Here is a 19,903-nt window from a genome sequence, read left to right on the forward strand (position 1 = left end):
ACTTAATAATCAACTCCTTCCTGAAAGTGAAGAGGAAGATGTCTTCCATTCTATTTTCAAATCATCCTTATACCTCTCTTTTTCAATAACATTTTTCCAAGTTCATAAAAATCATTTGTAGCCCTTTCCCCTTACTATTACTGACATCTGCCTTCCTCCAGACTACTTTCTCAACTTCCTCATTGATTTGAGCTCTGAACTCACAGACATACATCCTGTGTCAACCTTCTTCAGAAATTTTAATATTCATGTAGATCATCAAACCTTCAACCTCCACAGGTCAAGACAATGTCCTTCTCTACCCCACCATAAATTCATAAAATCATATCCACCCTTCAGAAACTTCATTAACTTTCAGAACCACATGACTACTAAGACCTGAACTTTTTTAAATTAAAGCTTTTTATTTTCAAAACATATGCAAGTATAATTTTTCACCATTGACCTTTGCAAAATCTTTTGTTCCAATTTCCCCTCCTTTATTCCACCCCCTCTCATAGATGGCAAGTAATCCAATATATATTAAACATGATAAAAAATAAATGTAAATCCAATAAAGGCACATGCATTTATAAAATTATCTTGCTGCACAAGAATCAGATCAAAAAAGGAAAAAATGAGAAAGAAAATAAAATTCAAGCAAGTAACAACAAAAGAAGTGAAAATGCTTTGTTGGGATCCACATTCAGTTCCCACAGTCCTCTCTTTGAGTAGAGATGGATTTCATCATCACAGGAACACTGGAATTGGCCTGAATCATCTCATTATTGAGAAGAGCCATATCCACCAGAATTGATCATTGTATAATCTTGCTGTTGTCATGTACAACGTGGTTCTCCTCTTGACCTCTCCATCCAGGCCTCTAAAATCATCCTGCTGTTTCTTATAGAACAATATTTCATAACACTTATATACCACACTTTATTCAGTCATTCTCCAACTGATGGGTGTCCACTCAGTTTCTAGTTTTTGGACACTATGAAAAGGGCTGCCACAAACATTTTTGCATATACTGCTGGATCAAAGGGTACACACATCTTGATAACCTTTTGAACATATTAACTTTTTTTAAAGAATTGTTTTAAACATCCAAAATTCACTTTTTCATCCTCCTGACCCAAACCTCAAAAAAAAAAAAAAAAAAAGCCCCAAAACACAAACACACACACACACACACACACACACACACACACACACACACACACACACACACACATCAAAACACGAAACATGATTAGTTAATCAAAAGAAATTTCCACATTGGAGCTGGGGGGGGAGAGAGAGTAGAAAGTAGGAGTGAAAAAAGAAGAGGGAAAAGGCTGATGAACTTCATCCTTCACACCTCTCTCATTAAATGGGCAGTATGTTTTATCATTTGTCCTGAATGATACTTCCCTTTATATAGAAATCATTATCATGGAGATTGCTTAAGCTATGGTACGCAACACTCCTCATTTGCCTATATCTCATAACTGGACTGGAGAAAAGGGAAAAAAAATTCTCCCAAAAGCCTCCCTTCAGGAAGTACTCAGAATTTTCTAGATATACCTATTTACAATAAGGTTTTGACTTTTTAGGAAAACCATTTTCCCCAAGTTAGGTAATTTTAAAGGACATGTTCTCTTTTCAGCTTCCTTTTGTATATTATCTTCCCCAGTAGAATATAAGCTCCTTGGGGCAGCTACGTGGCGCAGTAGATAGAGCACCAGCCTTGAATTCAGGAGGACCTGAGTTCAAATTTCATCTCAGACACTTAACACTTCCTACCTGTGTGACCCTGGGCAAGTCACTTAACCCCAGCCTCAGGGAAAAAAAAAAAAAAAAAGAATATAAGCTCCTTGATGGGCTGTGTTTTTCACTTTGTGATTTCCACAGCGTAGTCACATAGTAGGAGTTTAACTCATTTTGTTGTACTGTTTATTGACTTTATGAATGTCATGACCAACTGGTTCCATACGCATGGAACTTAAATTAAGATAAATTTTAGTCAGAAGAGAGCTAAGAAAAGAAAATGAAAGCTCTATATATAGCTAGCAAAAGACTAGAATTCAATTCTCAAATCTTAGTAAACTATAAAATTTCTAATCTTTTCAAACATCCACAAAGTTCCCTTATAAGACTTCATAGTAAATCCTTCTCACACAGAGGTTATTAAAAGGTGGGGAAGTACAAAGGCTGGGATTTTCTCTCTATGAAAGACTTGAGATTTGAGTAATATAGGAAGAATGACAAAGTCAATGTACCTTAAAACTTGAAGGGAATAAGCTATGACCTAGGTTTGCTGGTTGAGAGAAAAACTTATAATGATGGCTTGGAGGTACCAAACAAAGCAAAAGGAACAAGCCTCTCTTTGTGTCCCTATTTGCCATCAGCTCAAAGAGAGTAAGACATCTGCAAATTTGTAACACTAAATTAATTTTTCAAGGGCACAGTGATTTTCCCCCCGACTTACTTAGAAGAGGGCCAAAACTTGAAGCTAATGCCTAGAAGCTGACCTAAGGCACAGAAAATAACACTTTGAAAACTGTTCTCTCTTTCTGATTGTGAAGTTAGGCAACCCATTAAAAAATTCTCATATTCTGTTTTATTCACATAATAAATATATGCTGCCAAATTTTTCTATACTTTTATTCCTTAATTTTATTTCTAGAGGTAGTCTCCTCCAGATTCAGCAATATACTTCATAATGTAAAGATTGGGTCAAAATATTCCTAGAAATGCAAAGGAAGAAAAGAAACTCATAAATTTATTTATTGCAACTCCCTGTAATGCCATCCTTTTATATTCTTATTCTATTCATCTTTTAATTTTCCCACTCCAAAGATTTCTCCCCTCAGATTCTTGTCAAGACAATAAATATTAATTTTATCTTCAATCAGAAGCCAAGGGAATATACATGCTCTTCAAAACAATCAATAGAACTACAAGTGTCTGTTATCTTCCTTGTCTTTTTTAAAAAGTAATTTCAAATGGAAGTAATGGTCCAGCAATTCCAAGTATAGGACCTGAAAACTATTATTAGTAATTCTTAATTAAAAATCATTCCCTCCATTAAATTTCATTAAAAGCTTCCCCTTAAATTAGAATATACTTCCTAAGTTATATTATGATTGCAAGTTGAATTTTGGGTGTTTAAAGGCATGTTCATCTTTAAAAAACAATGATTAAGGGGCAGCTAGGTGGCACAATGGATAGAGCACCAGCCTTGAAGTCAGGACAATTTGAGTTCAAATCTGGTCTCAGACACTTAACACTTCCTAGCTGTGTGACCCTTAACCCCAATTGTCTCAGGAAAAAAAATAATTATTCACTTCCTCTTCAAAATTTAAATCTGTCTTTGTAGTTAGCTTACCCTTCTATGTGATTCACTCATGAAAAGCCCTCCCTCTTCATATTCAACTAACAGCACAGCATATTAGAGCTAGAGGAGACCTTGGAGATAACCTAGTCTAAATCCCTTTACAGCCAGTGGCTGAGCCAGGAACAGATGCTTGGTTTTCAGTCCAGTTTTTCCCCCACCACTACACTAATCTATCTTCACACACATAAAGAAATTGACTTAAAGGACCATCCATTATAAAATGATAGAAATAACAAATGATACCACATCATTCTAAGAGCAATAAACCAATACCCTGTCCCTTTCAAAATCCCATCTTGTCACCCAGAATATTACCTCATATTTGCCAAATCTAGAAGTATATTCCTTGGGCGGAATCCTTATTATTATTCATGCTGAGCCTTGTGAAGTTAATAAACTGGAATTCAAAATATTTTTTTTAAATATGGCTAAGGAATTTGCTAGAGCAATCCCTAGTAAAAGACCAAGAAGAAATCTCAGTGAACGGAGACATAAAGAGGATTCTTTCACCAAAAGTTAGTTTTATATCATGATGATAGTTAGAACCAGCAATTAATAATGAAGAATTCAGTTATAATAAGAGAAATGTGTTCAGGAAATTTAATAAAGAAATCATTGGCCATTTCTCAAATTTTATTAATAATCATAGAAGCAGTAATCTGTACCAGAAAAAAGTTTTAAAATAACAGTGAAACAAGTATGTATATAATACTAAACTAAACTATATTAATGCCAGTGTCATAGTTTAATTAATAAATAATATTACAAAGTTATATTACTCAAATTGGACTATATTCTACCAAGAAGAATATAGTCCTCATTTTTTGCATGATAGATTTTTTTGCAATAATTTCTAAATTTCCAAAAGGCAATATAATAAGGAAAGTAAGTTTAATATTAATGAATAGAAGAGGGGAAAAAAGGCAGTTGAGTGGCAATACATCATGCTTGAAAATCCAAAAGGACTACACAAAAATCTAAGGACAGCAGGTACTGTCTTTTACATAGGAAAAACTGAAGCAAGCAACTTCTATTAAAGGACATAAGACACAACAAGGGAAGTAGAATCCAAGAATATGAATCTGTGGCACAAGGTTCCATATTATACAATATCTGAGTGAAGTGTGCTATGCTTCACAAACCCCCAAAAAAACACCACCAATGTACTATATTCCCTATCCTGCTATTGCTTTCACTATTAATAAGAAATATAGGCATGAGGAAACTGCAGTGTATTCTGTTGCTCTCTCATCTCTATAAAACAGTTTCTAGGTTGGAATATGGTTTATTCCAGTTCTGTGACATCCTTGAGCACTCAAGTAACAAGCATAGCTTCCAGATTCTCAATTAATCAACTGCCATTAAGATCTAGACTGAAATGAGTAAATAAAGGAAATATTGAAAAGAGGAATATGATAGGTGGTATTAATTTGCCAATAATGATGCAAATTTAAAAAAAACAAAATGTCTAACACTTGCAATATTTGCTTTCTATGTCTTACTATTCTGTGTAAATGATATAATATCATTAGAGCTGATATTAGACAACAAGGAATAATAGACAAAGAACTGGCCTCTGAAACTAAAAACCTAGAAATCCAACTTCCATCTCTGATGCATACTAGCCATGGATCTTGCAGAAGTAAAGCAACCATTTCAGACCTCAAGCTGCTAAACTGAATTAGTTTTCTTACTAGATAATTCCCTATCCTATATTCACTAAATCACTGATCAAGTTTCTATTCTTATTGTAACTGATAGTTGATATGGTGTGTTATAAAGTGTTTTGTATACATAATGATTCAATCAATTCCTCTTATCAATACCTCATGTCAACACACTCCAAAAGCAGTAAAATCTATCTGTGTATGCCCTGTTTTTCCCTGCATCGCTCCAAATGTACAAATGATAAATGAATTAATTTACATGATAATGCATAAAATCTATACATCTTTCATAGGAGGACAAAACCATAAAGAGGATTGTAACAGGTCCAATGAAAAATACCTAGGAGGATCATAGATTTTGATATTTGAACACGCAAAAGCAAATGAAATACTGGAAATTGTTGGGGGGAAAAACAAGAAAGGCCTAAAGAGGCAACCGAGTTATTATGGACTTGAGGGTACAAGATGCATATTTTGTTTATGCTGTTTTTAGATTTGACCTATGATTTTGTTGATGTTCATATTCCTAATGGGGAAACTCACTCTACCAATTCAAATTAGCACTTATTCTACAAACTACATTCTTGAGAGTTGCCCAGGGTACTGAGAAGTTAAGTGACTTGACCAGGGATATGCCGCCAATGTATCAGAGATGGAAATAAATCCAAATCTTTCTGAATGCCAAACCAATACAATAAACATGCTGCCACCCAAGTAATAGAAATATCACCTGCTAACACTTCCCTTAATGTTCTTAAGTAGAATGAAAATATCATTATACAAAAGCAGAAGGGTGAAATTTGTCTTTTAGACATCTATAATATGAAATTCTCACACTGCAGAGTGAGCTACAAATCCATTTCTCATCAGGGTTTCTCTTAAATTTATCACCTCACAAAATTAAACCCAGCAAAAGGTGTATTGCAATGACAACATGTCATTCATTAGGAAGTGTTTTAGATTTTCTTCCTATGGTTCCAATAATCACTATAGCTGGCAGTTATGCTAGCCTCACAAATAAGTGTATTACCTTTTTGGCAGCCAAATAATGACATTATTTGTAACTTAATAGTAAAATGGAAATTTTGAACTTATTACTACTTTACATGGTCAACATATATATTATGAGAAAAAGCAAAAAGAAGAGGGCAAAAGAAAAAAAGTAGAAGGGGAGATTAGAGAAAAGTGCAATGAAAAGAAATAATAAGACGTGAGAGTACAGCACAACAATCCCTTCTTACCTAGAAAACCCTGGAAAATCAAAGAAAAAATTAACTAAAATTTTCCATAGAATAATGAGCCATTTTAGCAACCATATGGATACCATATGGATTAGTTACCATATGGATAATGCAATGCCTTAACTTATTTCACAAACACTAAATATTATTGTTAAAAAAAAAAAATCAATGAAAAAGCAAGCAATAAGTGAAATTCTGCTAAAAGCTATTTTAGTGAGGAAGATAACAAAGGGATAATAAATAGAATAGAATGAATTTTGTAGAAATGTCTAATTTTGGGCACCAATAACTATTACAAAACTAGCATACCACGGTATGAAGAGTCAGAATAATATAAAACACAAAGTCTGGGTTAGAATCCCAGCATCAAAAGGCTTCTACTAAGCTGACCTAGGCCTTATTTTTTCATGGATAAAATGGAAATAATATTTGTATTACCACACTTACATTATTATTTTGAGCACAGTACAATGTATAGCACTATGTAAATATGAATTAATTTATTATGATGATTATAAACTCAAAACATTTCTTGACAAGGGAGAGAAAAGTATAAACAAATGCTACTAAGGCATTCATTTCTTCATAGCTATTTAATCACAACTCCTATCATGACCCTCAAGGTTACTGACTGTAGTTTGCAATACCTACAACCATCATCATCTGAAGAAGTGTCACAAAGTTTTCAAAACAAAAAGTATATTTATGCTAATATTTAAATGGCTATATGGAATTCATGTGTTTTTGTGAGTACTCACAAATTAAAGAGGAGAAAAAAAATTAAACCAAAAAAACTTCCACCATATTTGAGTTAAAGGAGGTCAGAAGGGAATATAAGTAGACTTGAAGAAAAAGGCATTTGAAATTTATCCCCAATTATGTGTTAAATGTTCACTGAAGGCTTTAAGCCTTCATTCTAACAAGACAAGCTGATTAGCACAAAATAAATATCCAGGACAAATTGTAGAATTTGCTTGCACTAAATTATGTGCATGTATAAAATCAATATTAAAAAGCTCGCCACTGCTGGGCTGTTGGAGTATTAAAGTCTTCAATGCCAATGGCAGCTATATTGCCTACCCCCTGGTTTTGGCTTTAGACATAAGATCAATCATAGCATGTCAAAAATGCAAGCAGATTTGAAATCATTGTCGTTTCTTAAAAGTGTATTTTGCCAATAGAGCACAAATTTTTCTTAGGAAAAACAAGAAAGTTATCCCAAAATCAACCTCCATTCTATTTTTGGATATAAATTCAATTATGAAATGCCATTTAGCTTATAAATCCCAAGACAAGAATCAGTTATGTTTCTTCTGGATTACCCATAATGCCTAGTACAATGCTTGCAAAAGGGGATCATTACTGAAACTACCACCATTCAAGACTATATTATTTCAAATGCTTTGCATATAACCTGGGAGAGAAGAAGGAAAGAAAATTTTAAAACTATGCAGGTGTGAGTCAGTTTTTTTCATATTTTTTTATTATACCCCCCAAAAAATTGCTAAATAGGGAAAAATAAAACAACAGACTCTCTAATGAAATGGAAAAGGAAGTGACAAAGACTTAATTAGGAGAACCTCTCTGCCAAGTGCCTGTATGTATCAAGGGTACTGGTAAGACACTAAACATGCCAAGAAACAAAGGAAAACAGAAATAATAAGCCCAGGGGGTAAGAAACATTCCAAGGTCTCTCTAAGAAAATAAAAAATAAAAAAATGAATGAAAGGAATCCAAAACAATTTTTTTTTCCTCCAGACATTTTCCCTAACCAGATTTGCGCTCCTCTTGGCAGCAAGTCAAAATGTCATTGGTGAGATAAATTTGTTCAGTCCAAATTCTGTACAATTGTACCTTAAAATATACACTTTAATAAAAGTAATAATTATCATTCAATTGAAAGGAATCTTTCCCTGACCATGTTCTCAAACACATACAACAGCAAATGATATAAGCAAAGGTTTTCACCTTGGAACTTCCCAGTAGACTGCATTTGATTGCTATTTTGAGTCTTCCTTTAAAAAAAAAGAAGAATGGCTTAAAGACTCCTATCTACCAAATTTCATTTACAGTGACATTGACATAATAAGGTTTACCACAGAGGTAGTAAAGATGATCAAAAATATTCAGATTGATCAAAAAAAAAAAAAAAAATGTTCCCCTGGATCCTTGTAAGGGCCCTTTAAATGGGTGCCACAGCGCATCGGGAGATTGAGGCCTGGAAGTAATTTCTGTGGATATTAGGACTGCCTTTGGGCGGGATCCTGGCCATATTGAGATAGCTTCGTAATGGGTGACTCTCTCGCTGATTGGCTGTGTGTGTGACCTCACAGGCCCTATGTAAGCCCACTGCAGGCAGCTGGCGGTCCTCTTTAACCTCGCGCTCTTCACCCTGGCTCCCTAGCCTGGGTGGCCAAGCCAAGATGGGTAGCCAAAAGAGGTAAGGGTTTTGGTAGTGAACACGTGGGTCTTCTGACCAGGTGTTCACTCGGGAACCAACAAGTCAGGGCATCAAGTCAGGGCATTATGTGAGTAGGTATAATAAAGGCTTTTAAGATTACATGTGGTTGTTCTTGAGTGCGCTACCGGTTATTAAGCTATAGATTCAAGAGATTGTGGCCAGAGACCTTAGAAGGCCTCAGAGGAGGCGAGCCGGGTAGAGTTCACACTGCAGAGGACAGTGGTCAAAGGTACTCTGGTGGGTCTAGGACAGACTAGTAATTGTAACTGCCAGGAGAGCACGTTACAGATCCTGGATAAAATTTTGACTACATGGAAAACCTTTAAAAAGAGTAAGTTTTTTAACTAAAAAATAAATACTTGCTGAAACTGAAATGAAGAAATAGAGACTATTAGGTGGTCAGGGGAAGATAAATCCTTTTTTTTTTTTTAATCACCACATTTTTAAAAATGTGTATACTCTACTACTTTATTTTAAATAGGAAAGAGTAGCACTAAGGCATCATAAGCATTATCACAGTCAGGAATTCTGAAAAGTTGCAAACATTTCACTTTTTCCAATAAACAGTAAATGCAAAGATACTATGCCTTGCCATATTCATATTCTTTATGGCCTATCAGCCATTGATTGGTGGTACAATGCCAAGATCAAGGAGGATTTTACGTTCTTTAAAGCATCACATTTAATGAGGAATTGCTTACACTGGAGCAAAAAAGAGTTCATTTTTATTGAGTTTGAAATTTTATATACATAAACACATACATATGTTTATGATGTATATGTATATATATACACATATGAATGAATTAAAGGATTCTAATATATCTCACTATATATTGAAGAAAAAAGTATAGACTATAGTTTCTTGCAAATATGTAACTTTCTTATCTTTTCATTTTTTTTTTGATTAAAATAAAATGCTTTTCATGAACAGATTTTCAGTTTTCTAAGTTTTCACATTTTTGTTCCATATTTTTCTTATTAATAGCATAATCTCTATGCTGTCTCATAGATCTATATATCCACCTTCAGTCTCTCCTCTTGAGCTTCAGTCCCACATGACAAACTGAGTACTGGAGATATAAAACTCAAGGCCCTAAAACAGAATTTAATATTTTTACCCTAAAGCCTTTCTCCTCTGAACTTCCCTCTTTCTGTGAAAAACAATACTAGTCTTCCAATACTAAGTTTGTAATTTTGGCATCATCCCAAACTCCTCATTCACTCATCTGATTTATCCTTTCACTTGCCAAGTCTTACCATTTTTATTTTCACATTATCCATTTCCCATCCAACCACTGCCGTGTTATCTGAAGGATAGGCTGATTATATGAGGCTAAGTTTTGTTATTCAGCTTAGTTAGTTATGCTGGAAAGATAATTGGGAGCCAGATTATCAGCCAGTCAATATATATTAAGTTCTTAGTATATTCCAGCTACTATACTAGGCATTAGTGATATAAGATCTTTGCTTCAAAGAATTTATATTTTACATGGAGAGAAATTAGGTACATTTTTATGTATATAAGCATGAAGTAGTATGAATATGAAGCAAATGCAAATTTAGTTCAATGTAAGACACTAGTATTTGGTAGTGGTGATGAAATCAGGAAAGATTTCATGCTAAAACTATAAATAAGGGATAAATAAGTAGTGCCTTATCAGCAAATGTGATTCCCTAAGAAGATATTATATGAATATAGAACAGGTAGGAAGAATATCTTTTTATTACTAAATATAAAGCAATAGTGAAAGTGATCATTTAAAGATTTTTTTTTTAACTTATAACCAAATGAAAATGGTAGGGTATATTGATCTGGTTAATAAGTGAAAAGAATAAAAACTGAAAAACTTTCTTTAAAAAAATGAAACTTCTTGTACATAGTGTTTGATTTAAGGATATATGTACATAGGTGTTTTTACATATACACTTCCATGACAGAACTAAGTTGTTACACACACACACACACACACACACACACACACACACAAAAGAATTAAAATAACAAAATAATAAAATGTATTAGGAAAAAAACAATAAGTTTAGAATAAATATTTGTAAAGTTTCTTTTTAAATGGTGACATAAAATAACACATGCTATGACAGTTTCCTCTTCTTGACTCTTAATCGAAAAGTTGTTGATTCAAATTCAAAATGTTTTGGGGATATTAAAAAATAATTGTGAAATATTTAACAAAATACATAAAAATATAGTGTAGTATAATGTTAATTTGTAGTTCTCTAGATCTATACATAGCATTTGTTTAATTAGAATTTAATACCATTTGTGTAGAGGAAAGAATCCTGGATTTATTGACTCATTTGACTTGGTTTTAAATACCTGTCCCTGTTACTTTGCAGTTATATAACTGGGATAAATCATTCCATTCAGCTACCTCAGACATCGATGAAATAGGTTGGATCACCTATAAAATTTCTTCTAGCTCTAAATGCTTGGATCCTTTTGTACTTTCTTGATTGATTATAAAACTATAATAAATTGTCAACTAAATGTTAGCCTTGAAAACACTTGATAGAGCCATCCTTTAAAATATTTTCATATATTGAAATATCTTTTAAAAACAACTAAAAAAATACAATTTTTTTTAAAAAGGCTTGAATGGGGGTAGGGGAGGTGTTTTGACTGTGTGTGTTTTGTATTTTTCCACTGTATGAATCTATTCAATAAAATTCTTTAAAATTCAAACTCAGAATAAAGCATACTAAAGAACTATAGCTTATTTATAGTGTTTACAGAGCTCATTTCTAAATAAAATGATTCCAAAAAGTACAACTTTATTATCTATTGAAATTTCTCATTTGCACATTTCATTTGCTGATATGTGCATGAGGCTTTCCCTAGTCATATATGTCAATAAGTACTTTTCACATAGAAAGAACTTTTAAAAATTCTTTATTTATTCATTCATATGATCAGGATCTATGATTTCATCCTTGTGCAAATTTTTCCTACCAATTAAGACCATAATCTCATCTATTAATTGCTACATGAATCTCTAAGAGGGTGTGATTTGTACAGAGTCAATTATAAGTCAATAATACAAGGGGGCAGTATTTGAACTTATGCCTTCTTAAAACCTACCAGAGTGTTCTATTTACCATACCATAATAGTTTTCTACTTCTGAGCCTTCTTTAGGGAAAAAAAAAAAAAATCATTTTGGTCTTCTAAATTCCTCATAGTAGTTTTCTTGGACTCATTCTTTTTCATTGAAATATTCAAGTGCTCTACACTTGAATAAGATTCGGATGTTGAACACTTCTAAAACAAAGTAACTTGGTTCTTTTTAACAATGAGGTGATTCAGGCCAGTTCCAGTGATGGGGAAAACCATCTGAATCCAGAAAGAAGACTATGGGGACTGAATATAAATCACAACATAGTATTTCCAACTTTTTTGTTGTTGTTTGTGAAGGTCCAGGCTAGCTCCTCTGAAGGGCTCAGAATAAGTCCTTGCCAGGATAAGCAAAAGTCTTTGCCCCAGGTTGGGCGCCAAAATGTAAAGGTCCGGTGGTCTCTAAGTTATCGTTCCACACTGCCTTCTCAATTCAATCTCTGTCAGCCTCTCTCCTTCCAGCCTGCCATCCCAACTCTGTCCCAGACTCAACTACCCTCCCGAGTCAATGCTGCCCTCTTTTATCCTCAAAGAGATTGTAGAGAAAACTCAATGGGGCTTGTGAGAATCACTTCAACCAATGAACTTACTCCCTCTAACTCCTTTAAACATGTAAACTCTCCCTCAGAATTCCAAAGGTGTAAACTCCCCCTAAAGGCTGGAACTAAAGGTGTGAATTCCGAGCTAGGGAATTGCCCAGACAACCTGAGTTCTCACCTTGTAATCCTAACAGTTGTTTGCTTACTTTTTTTTCTTGCTCATTTTTTTCATTTTTGACATGATTTTTCTTGTGCAGCATGAGTAATGTGGAAATATGTTTAGAAGAATTGCACGTTTAACCTACATTAGATTACTTGATGACTAGGGGAGAGGGAATGGGGGATGGGGAAGGAAGGGAGAAAAATTTGGAACACAAGGTTTTGCAAGGATAAATGTTGAAAACTATTTTTGCATGTATTTTGAAAATGAAAAGCTATTATTAAAAAAAAATTTTAAGAAGCCAAGTGATCAATAAGCAATATTAATTTCTAATTAATCTACTATTAAACTATCTTTTTGTATGTTTGCTTTTATATATATTTAACATCCTCATAAAAACCCTGGAAGATCATTGCTATTATCTTCTCCATTTTACAGATGAGAAAACTGAAGCAAAAAATCTCTCCTTATATGTCTCCCCTTATGGTACATATAGCACAAGCCTCTAATGAATCAACTAATATAAAACTAGCAAAAGTGGGCATTAATATAGACAGCAATACATATACATTATTGTGCCTCACAACTCTGAAATATATAGTGCAAAATGTGCATTAACCACATTTTATTGATAACAAAATTACAAGGAAGTTAAGTGATTTACAGAAGGAAACAGTTGATAAAACTAGGAATTGAACTTATATGCTCTGACTACACTAAAACACAATTAAATAACTTGTGGGTAAACTATGAGAGAATTAAACAATTCCAGGGATACTGAAAAGAAGAAAAAAAAGTGTGCTTGTAAACTATTTTACTTATAAAGAGACACAAAGTTTACATAGCAAGTTATATTCAAGCTCCTTTTCCTCACGTTTAAAACCCTCCACAATCTAGCACCATTTTCCTTTTGTATAATTCTATGCTGTTCACTATGCTCTGGACATATTAAACAACTCTATCCAGGTACTTTTTCTCTTCTTTATCTTTGTTCATACTGTTCTTTGTAATTCCCAAAAGATCTTTGCCTAGTGAATTCATTTAAACCTCAGCTCAAATGTCATCATCTGTGAAGATACCTCAGATTCTTCCCATTAGTATTTTTTTCCTCTCTAGATTTTACAGCTGCTGGCCTCCCACCTCTCCAATGTAATAATCCTGCATTATCATTCCCAAAGTATAGGTCTTTACTTGACTCCATGAGAGCAGACATTTTGCCTTCACTCAACTTTGTGTCTCTACCAATCCTAATTTCCATGCTCAATGCAAATTAGGCACTAAATATCAACTGAATCTGAATTGAACCGAGATAACAATAAAACAAAATATAAGAATTATGCAAAATAATATAACTGCTTCAACTTACAAGTAATCATTTTTAAAATAATATGAAATAGGGTTTTTTTGTTTTGTTTTGTTTGTTTTTGTTTTTGTTTTTTGTGGAAAGGCTTTGGAGAAAATAAAGAAGAATAGAACTTAACCAAAGTTTAAAGCCACAGATCAAATAAGAATATCCAAGAGAAAAGCTTGATTAACACAATAAAATATATAGCATTTACCTTCCTATCACGAGTATTAGGGCTCCCAGAAGTGTTTTGCTTAAGGAAACCAGCTGTTGTGGACCAGCGTGTGGGGTTTTTCCGTGATGGCTCTTCAGAGGAAAAATTATTATCACTGACAGAGGTTGCAAGGCCAATTAATGCAGGGTCACTGCTTCGTCGTACATGAAGAGGCATATCTGAAAGCATAAATATGTACATTTTCTTTTAAAACTAATACCAAAGTACAGTTTAAAGTATATATGAATAAAAATTAAGATATTAAAATGCTTTACTGAATTGTTGAGATACTAAGGAACTTTTCCTTATTTTTTTCCTTTACCTGCCCTATCATGTTCATTAAATTTAGTAAAACCCAATGTTTCTTGTAACATGCAAATAACTTTTATACAAGAACTACAATTTCATCAACATAAGGGGATCCTCAACCAATGGAGATTGCAACCATGGTCACAACTATGCAGGAGGTTGTTGGTGTGCCAATTTCTACCCCAAATTCATTTTTCTGGTTCAAAACTAGTGATGAAACTCTGGGAAATTAACTCATTTTATCATAAAGCAACTATATGATGCCCATACTTGAAAACTGATGGGAGAGCTCATTTTTTAAGTAATTTCAAATAACGGAAGAATTAATGGTTACATGTTTGCATTTGAGAAGTTATCTAGGAGTTAAAATATCATAATCGCAAAAACAAATTTCAAGAAAAGTTCAATGCATGAGTTGACAGAGCCAATAAATCATACATATGTGATATATACAGAAGCACTACCTTTAAAAAAAAGAAATTTAAACTGTGCTTTATATCAACATATGTGTGAATATGTGCAAGAGTCATCATATTACAGCATTAAGTGTTGGTAGCACATGGAAGGTATGCTACTGTAATTTGCCCTTGCAACTATGTTCAAATCATCTCAGAGATCTGGATTATGTCCCATCAGTAGATTCTGTCATCATAAAACCTTAGAGAAGGACCAAACACAATAAGGGGGGGGGGAAAAAAAAGAGGAAAAAAATAATAAATATATCAACTTGAAAAAACCCTAATTACATTTATAAAGCATATGCACATAAAGAATATTGATATAATATAGATATACCCAATTTATTGCATTAGCTTTAGAGAAAATAGCAGATTCACTTTGGCATGCCTAATGGACTTTTTTTTCCCTTTTCTTCACTAAAAGCTTAGGGAAAAGCTTAATAAACAGCCTTCACATATCACTAAACTCAGCTCATTTGGGGCTCTTCAAAGGAAATGAGTTCTACAAATGTAAATTATTATCCTGGGTTGTTTTTTCCTTGTTTGTTTAAATGGGATAATTGTATTAATTATGCTTTAAGAATCATAGGATAGCAGAATTGAACAAGATTCTATCACGCTAAATATTTCAAAACAGGAGTTGAATATTTTGAATACTATGAATCCTTAGTAAAAATGAAATGTCATAAAAGATAAATTAATTCCTCTCTGATAGTATAAGTTGTTCTAACCGAAACTCATAAATGAAAATGCACAAGTACATCTGTGAGCAACCACAATAGTTATAGTATCTTTGTTTCCATATTAAAGGGTCTTTGAGAACTCTACTGTGCAGCTAAGAAACAGAGTATAAAGCACCTCATATCCTAGAAACGGTAAGCTTTAACAAACAGAAGCTTGAGCAGACCCCTAGAGATATGAATAACAAAGGACACAGCTGCACCCACAAAAGCAGTAGTCAGAGAGCATAATAAAGTGACCATATTAATATAAGATTTCAACCCCAGGAAAAAATTCAAACACCAGGCATGATTCTCTTGGATTTGCTTGCCCACAAGTGGGTGCAGAATAAGCAGTGCAGCTTAGAAAACAATTATTTTGCTTCAATTGGAAAAGGTGCCTAGAAAAGTGTAGCATACCAAATTCATAATTACTGAATATCTATGTAAATAGGTAACCTATACAAACTAAACATAACTATAATTTCCAAAACAATTAAGCCTACAAAAGATGCCTTCATGTAAAAAGACCAAATCAGACTCCTTATCGACAAATTCCTTGACACTCATCAAAAAGCTATTAAGTAATGGTTAGAGTATTAATAATAATAATAATCCTGAAAAAGGAAACAATTGTAGTATAGCCATAAAGATGAAAATGATTCCAAATTCTAGACATTTTAATAAAACCAAATGCGCTTTCTGAACCCATTATATACAATGTACAATTTATATACAATAAATAGGAAAGAATATGGGGGATTGGGCTCAGAATTAGCTAAAAAGAGGGATGAAGAATGCACATAAGAAGACCAAGAACATAGAACTGAAGTAGTAAATGGAAGTTTTAAGAAATTTAACCTTGATGTCAATAAAAACTTCTTAAAAAGTAACACTATTCAGAAGAGAAACAGGCTGATTAATGAAGAATTTTGTGTTCTCCCTTGTATTTTCAATCAAATATAGGCAACCACTTGGCTGACATTTTATATTGCAGATTCATTTTTTAATGTGGATTTCTATAACCACTGAATTCCCTTAGTAGTCTCTCCCTTATGATTGGGAGGCTAATGGGTAAAGCAATTAACTGCACAAAGCCTTTTTTTAATGCAGGGGTTTGAATTAAGAGAACTTTATAGGTAACTTTCTCATGCTTAATTTTGAATCCCCAGATATTATTTATATTCCCTGAACTTAGTAGGCTTTCAAAAAATATCCATCAAATAATTAAATATTAAATGAATTTAGTTTTTTAAAAAACCACCACAAATAAGAATCAGAGGCAGTATTTGAACCCAGATTCTGTCTTTCTCCAGAATCAGTCTTACACTATAATCCAACTCCAATTTCTAAAAATGGAAAGCATTAAAACTTTAAAAATACGTCAATGTGATCAGAACTTCCCACACTATCTAATGGGTACCAGTAGCCACCAAGAGCATGATATCTTTCAGCACAGGCTGGAAGCCTATCTCAGCTAAGGATTACTATTAATTTCTTGACCTTATCAACAAAATGAATCATGAGGCACAACTATGTCTGACATATTCTGAAGATTCCTTGTCCACTCAAACAAAAGGTTGCACAAATGAAGCCATTTCTGTACTGGAAAAAGGTTGATGTCGCCTTCTCACCTATATATAATTTACCAGCCCACTGTTGCCAGAGAAGTCCAAGTGAAAGATATTTATGACAGTAGTCTCATGTCCTCTATAATAATTAAAAATAACTTCTAGTTTAAAGCAATCTGAGCATTAGACAAGCATATGCTTCTCTCTAATTTTGGCAAAAGAAATATATTTAAAGATAGGCCCTAATTGAATATTCCTAACATAATCCTTTGGTTTATTTAATATATAGATTTCCAAAGTATGTCCCCTGAAATATTAAAACAAAATACAAAGAAAAGAATGTTCAATAATTAAACCTCTGGAAGAAGCACACATGGGAGCAGAGCAATGTCACTGAATCTAGGATGACAGCTGAGGGTGTTTGATGTCTGTGCTTACTTTTGAAGACTAGATAAAACAGCAATAAACCCTAAATCATAAGACTTCAAATTCTCTGTGGCACTAATGTACTGTAAATATTGATTTGCCTCTGCAGGTAAGATGCTTGTTAAATAAGTTGTAGCATGAATTAGAAAAAGAATTAAATAACAGATACGCACATTTTGACTGTTAAATAGATAGACCAAATCTATTCTCCCACAAACTTATGAGTATAACTAGAATTTTTATACCCTTTAATATTTATTTATTATTTAATATTAAAACAATGAGCAAATAAACAAGTGATCTCCCATTATCTCTGAATCTGACAATTGTTTTATTTGTTGTTTTTATTAAGACAGACAATCATAAGGAAAGATAGTCATATTGGTTCCTATTCTACAGGACTGGTGCTGGTAACTCATGATTTTCCTCTAAGTCAAAAGAAATGGTTTTAATTCTAGAGAAGATACTAAATACAATGAGAACCACTTGGCTGCTAGAAGTCTGCTGCCTTTTCTGTATAAGGAGAAGTTTATATTGGGTACTTTCAAGTCTGTTCCATTTCTAAACTTTGTGTTTTTGCTTTCCTATCATACGATGATAGATCCAATGCATCTCTGAACTCATAAAGGTGAATATTGAATATTGTCTCCAGGCATTCAAATAAAGGCCATATCCATCACTATAAGCATTTAATCAGGCCTTCCTCACATTCCCTTGATATTTCAAAAGTATTTGTGGAGTAACCAAGTTATCTGTTGCTTGTCACTCTCACTGTGATCATCTTATTTTTACTACTCTTTTGTTGATGACTTTTTTTTATATATTTCTCCTTCTTCCTCTCTTATGTTACATGTTACATATATTTAGCTCTACAACCCTCCTCTCTATTGCCCCTCACATGATTCCCAACATCAATGTTCCCCAAGATTGCAGTATTTCATGACTTACCAGAAGAAGGTTATTTTTTTAAAGTACCTGTGGCAGGGAAAATAATTAAAAGGATAGTTGAATTTCCTTAATATATTCACCCACTTTCCTTTTTAAAAATATAGAATTCTACTTACTATCTATTTACATTGAATATCCAACATAGATATAACAGCAAGATGCATTCAACTGCCTATCTAACTGTACAAAATCTAGAAAGAAGGCATTTTTTTCCAAATACTTTATATTTTCATATCTTCATTGGTTTAAATTTTTCCACCAAAATGAAGAATAATTAAAATGGCAGTTTGTAGATTCCCAAACAAGTGTTGCTAAGCTTATTCACTGAGACAATTGACAAAGCAAAAAATAGGAGGAAGAGGAGGAATAACTAATACTAAACAGCTACCATTTTTAGAGCACTTAATGCTTTAAAACAGACATCCTCATTTTTCATTTTATCTTTGCCACAACCTAGGGACATAGGTACTATTAAGGTTCCCAATTTTACAGATGAGCAAACTGATAAAGCTAAAGGTCAAGTGATTTTCTAAGGACCACACAACTGGTAAATACTTGAAATTTAATTTCAACTCAGGGATTCACGAATTCATGTCCAAATCTGTTCTGCTTCTCAAGTGGAGTTTGTGGGCCTGCCTAAATACAAAAGTCTTAGGCAGTGCAGGGTCACAACCACTTTTAAATTTGTAACAAAAACTTTATTTTATTGTCTTTTAGTCTGTTCAATAGTAATTTTATCAAGTCAATTTTACTTCTGCCCATCATTTTTGTAGCTACCAGCATCAAATCTGTCATACGTCATATACTTTGTCCTTTTGGCTCAAAAGTCCTATAATAAAAGTTTAAAGCAATCAATTGTAATCTCAATATTGTGATTTATTTTTGTTGCATGTGCATTGCTTATTGATCACATGTAAACTATCATGGATTCTTATTAAATCGCCTTTAATATTTGTCCTTAAAAGCATATTAGGGATTGAAATTCTGTTTCTGGAATAGTGCCAATCTAACACTTCATAACCATTTTCTTTTTCTGCAGCTCTGGTATTTAATCGGTACTCTATCCCTTTTTGAAACTAAGTGCCAGTTCAGTGAGCTCATTAACTAATTCCCCCAAGAAGCTAAGAAGCACATTACCCAGACCTCTAATTTGCATATATTTAATTTTTATAATTATTACTTTATCTGCTTAATCATCAACAACTATAGTACTTTATAGACAACTTTCCGTGGCTTATATATATTAATATTCTTTTCTTTATTCCCTTTATTGATTTCAAGACAAATTCCATTTTCTTCTTTGTTTGCTAAATAAATCCTTCTTGTATCTTTTGTGGGTGATGCTGTTTA

The 19,903-nt window shown here is 33.2% G+C and overlaps 1 protein-coding gene across 15 annotated transcripts in view; it reads right to left on the reverse strand.

Moving 5' to 3' along the window:
• Nucleotides 1-19,903, reverse strand: part of PARD3 (par-3 family cell polarity regulator) — a 666,452-nt gene that overhangs the window by 358,069 nt on the left and 288,480 nt on the right. For all 15 annotated transcript variants that reach the window (XM_074267090.1, XM_074267092.1, XM_074267091.1 and 12 more), the window contains exon 4: nt 14,123-14,301. In XM_074267090.1, the coding sequence (XP_074123191.1) occupies nt 14,123-14,301 (179 nt within the window). The remainder of the gene's footprint in view (nt 1-14,122; nt 14,302-19,903) is intronic.

Source organism: Sminthopsis crassicaudata, chromosome 5 (genome assembly GCF_048593235.1).
Source record: "Sminthopsis crassicaudata isolate SCR6 chromosome 5, ASM4859323v1, whole genome shotgun sequence".
NCBI lineage: Eukaryota > Metazoa > Chordata > Mammalia > Dasyuromorphia > Dasyuridae > Sminthopsis > Sminthopsis crassicaudata.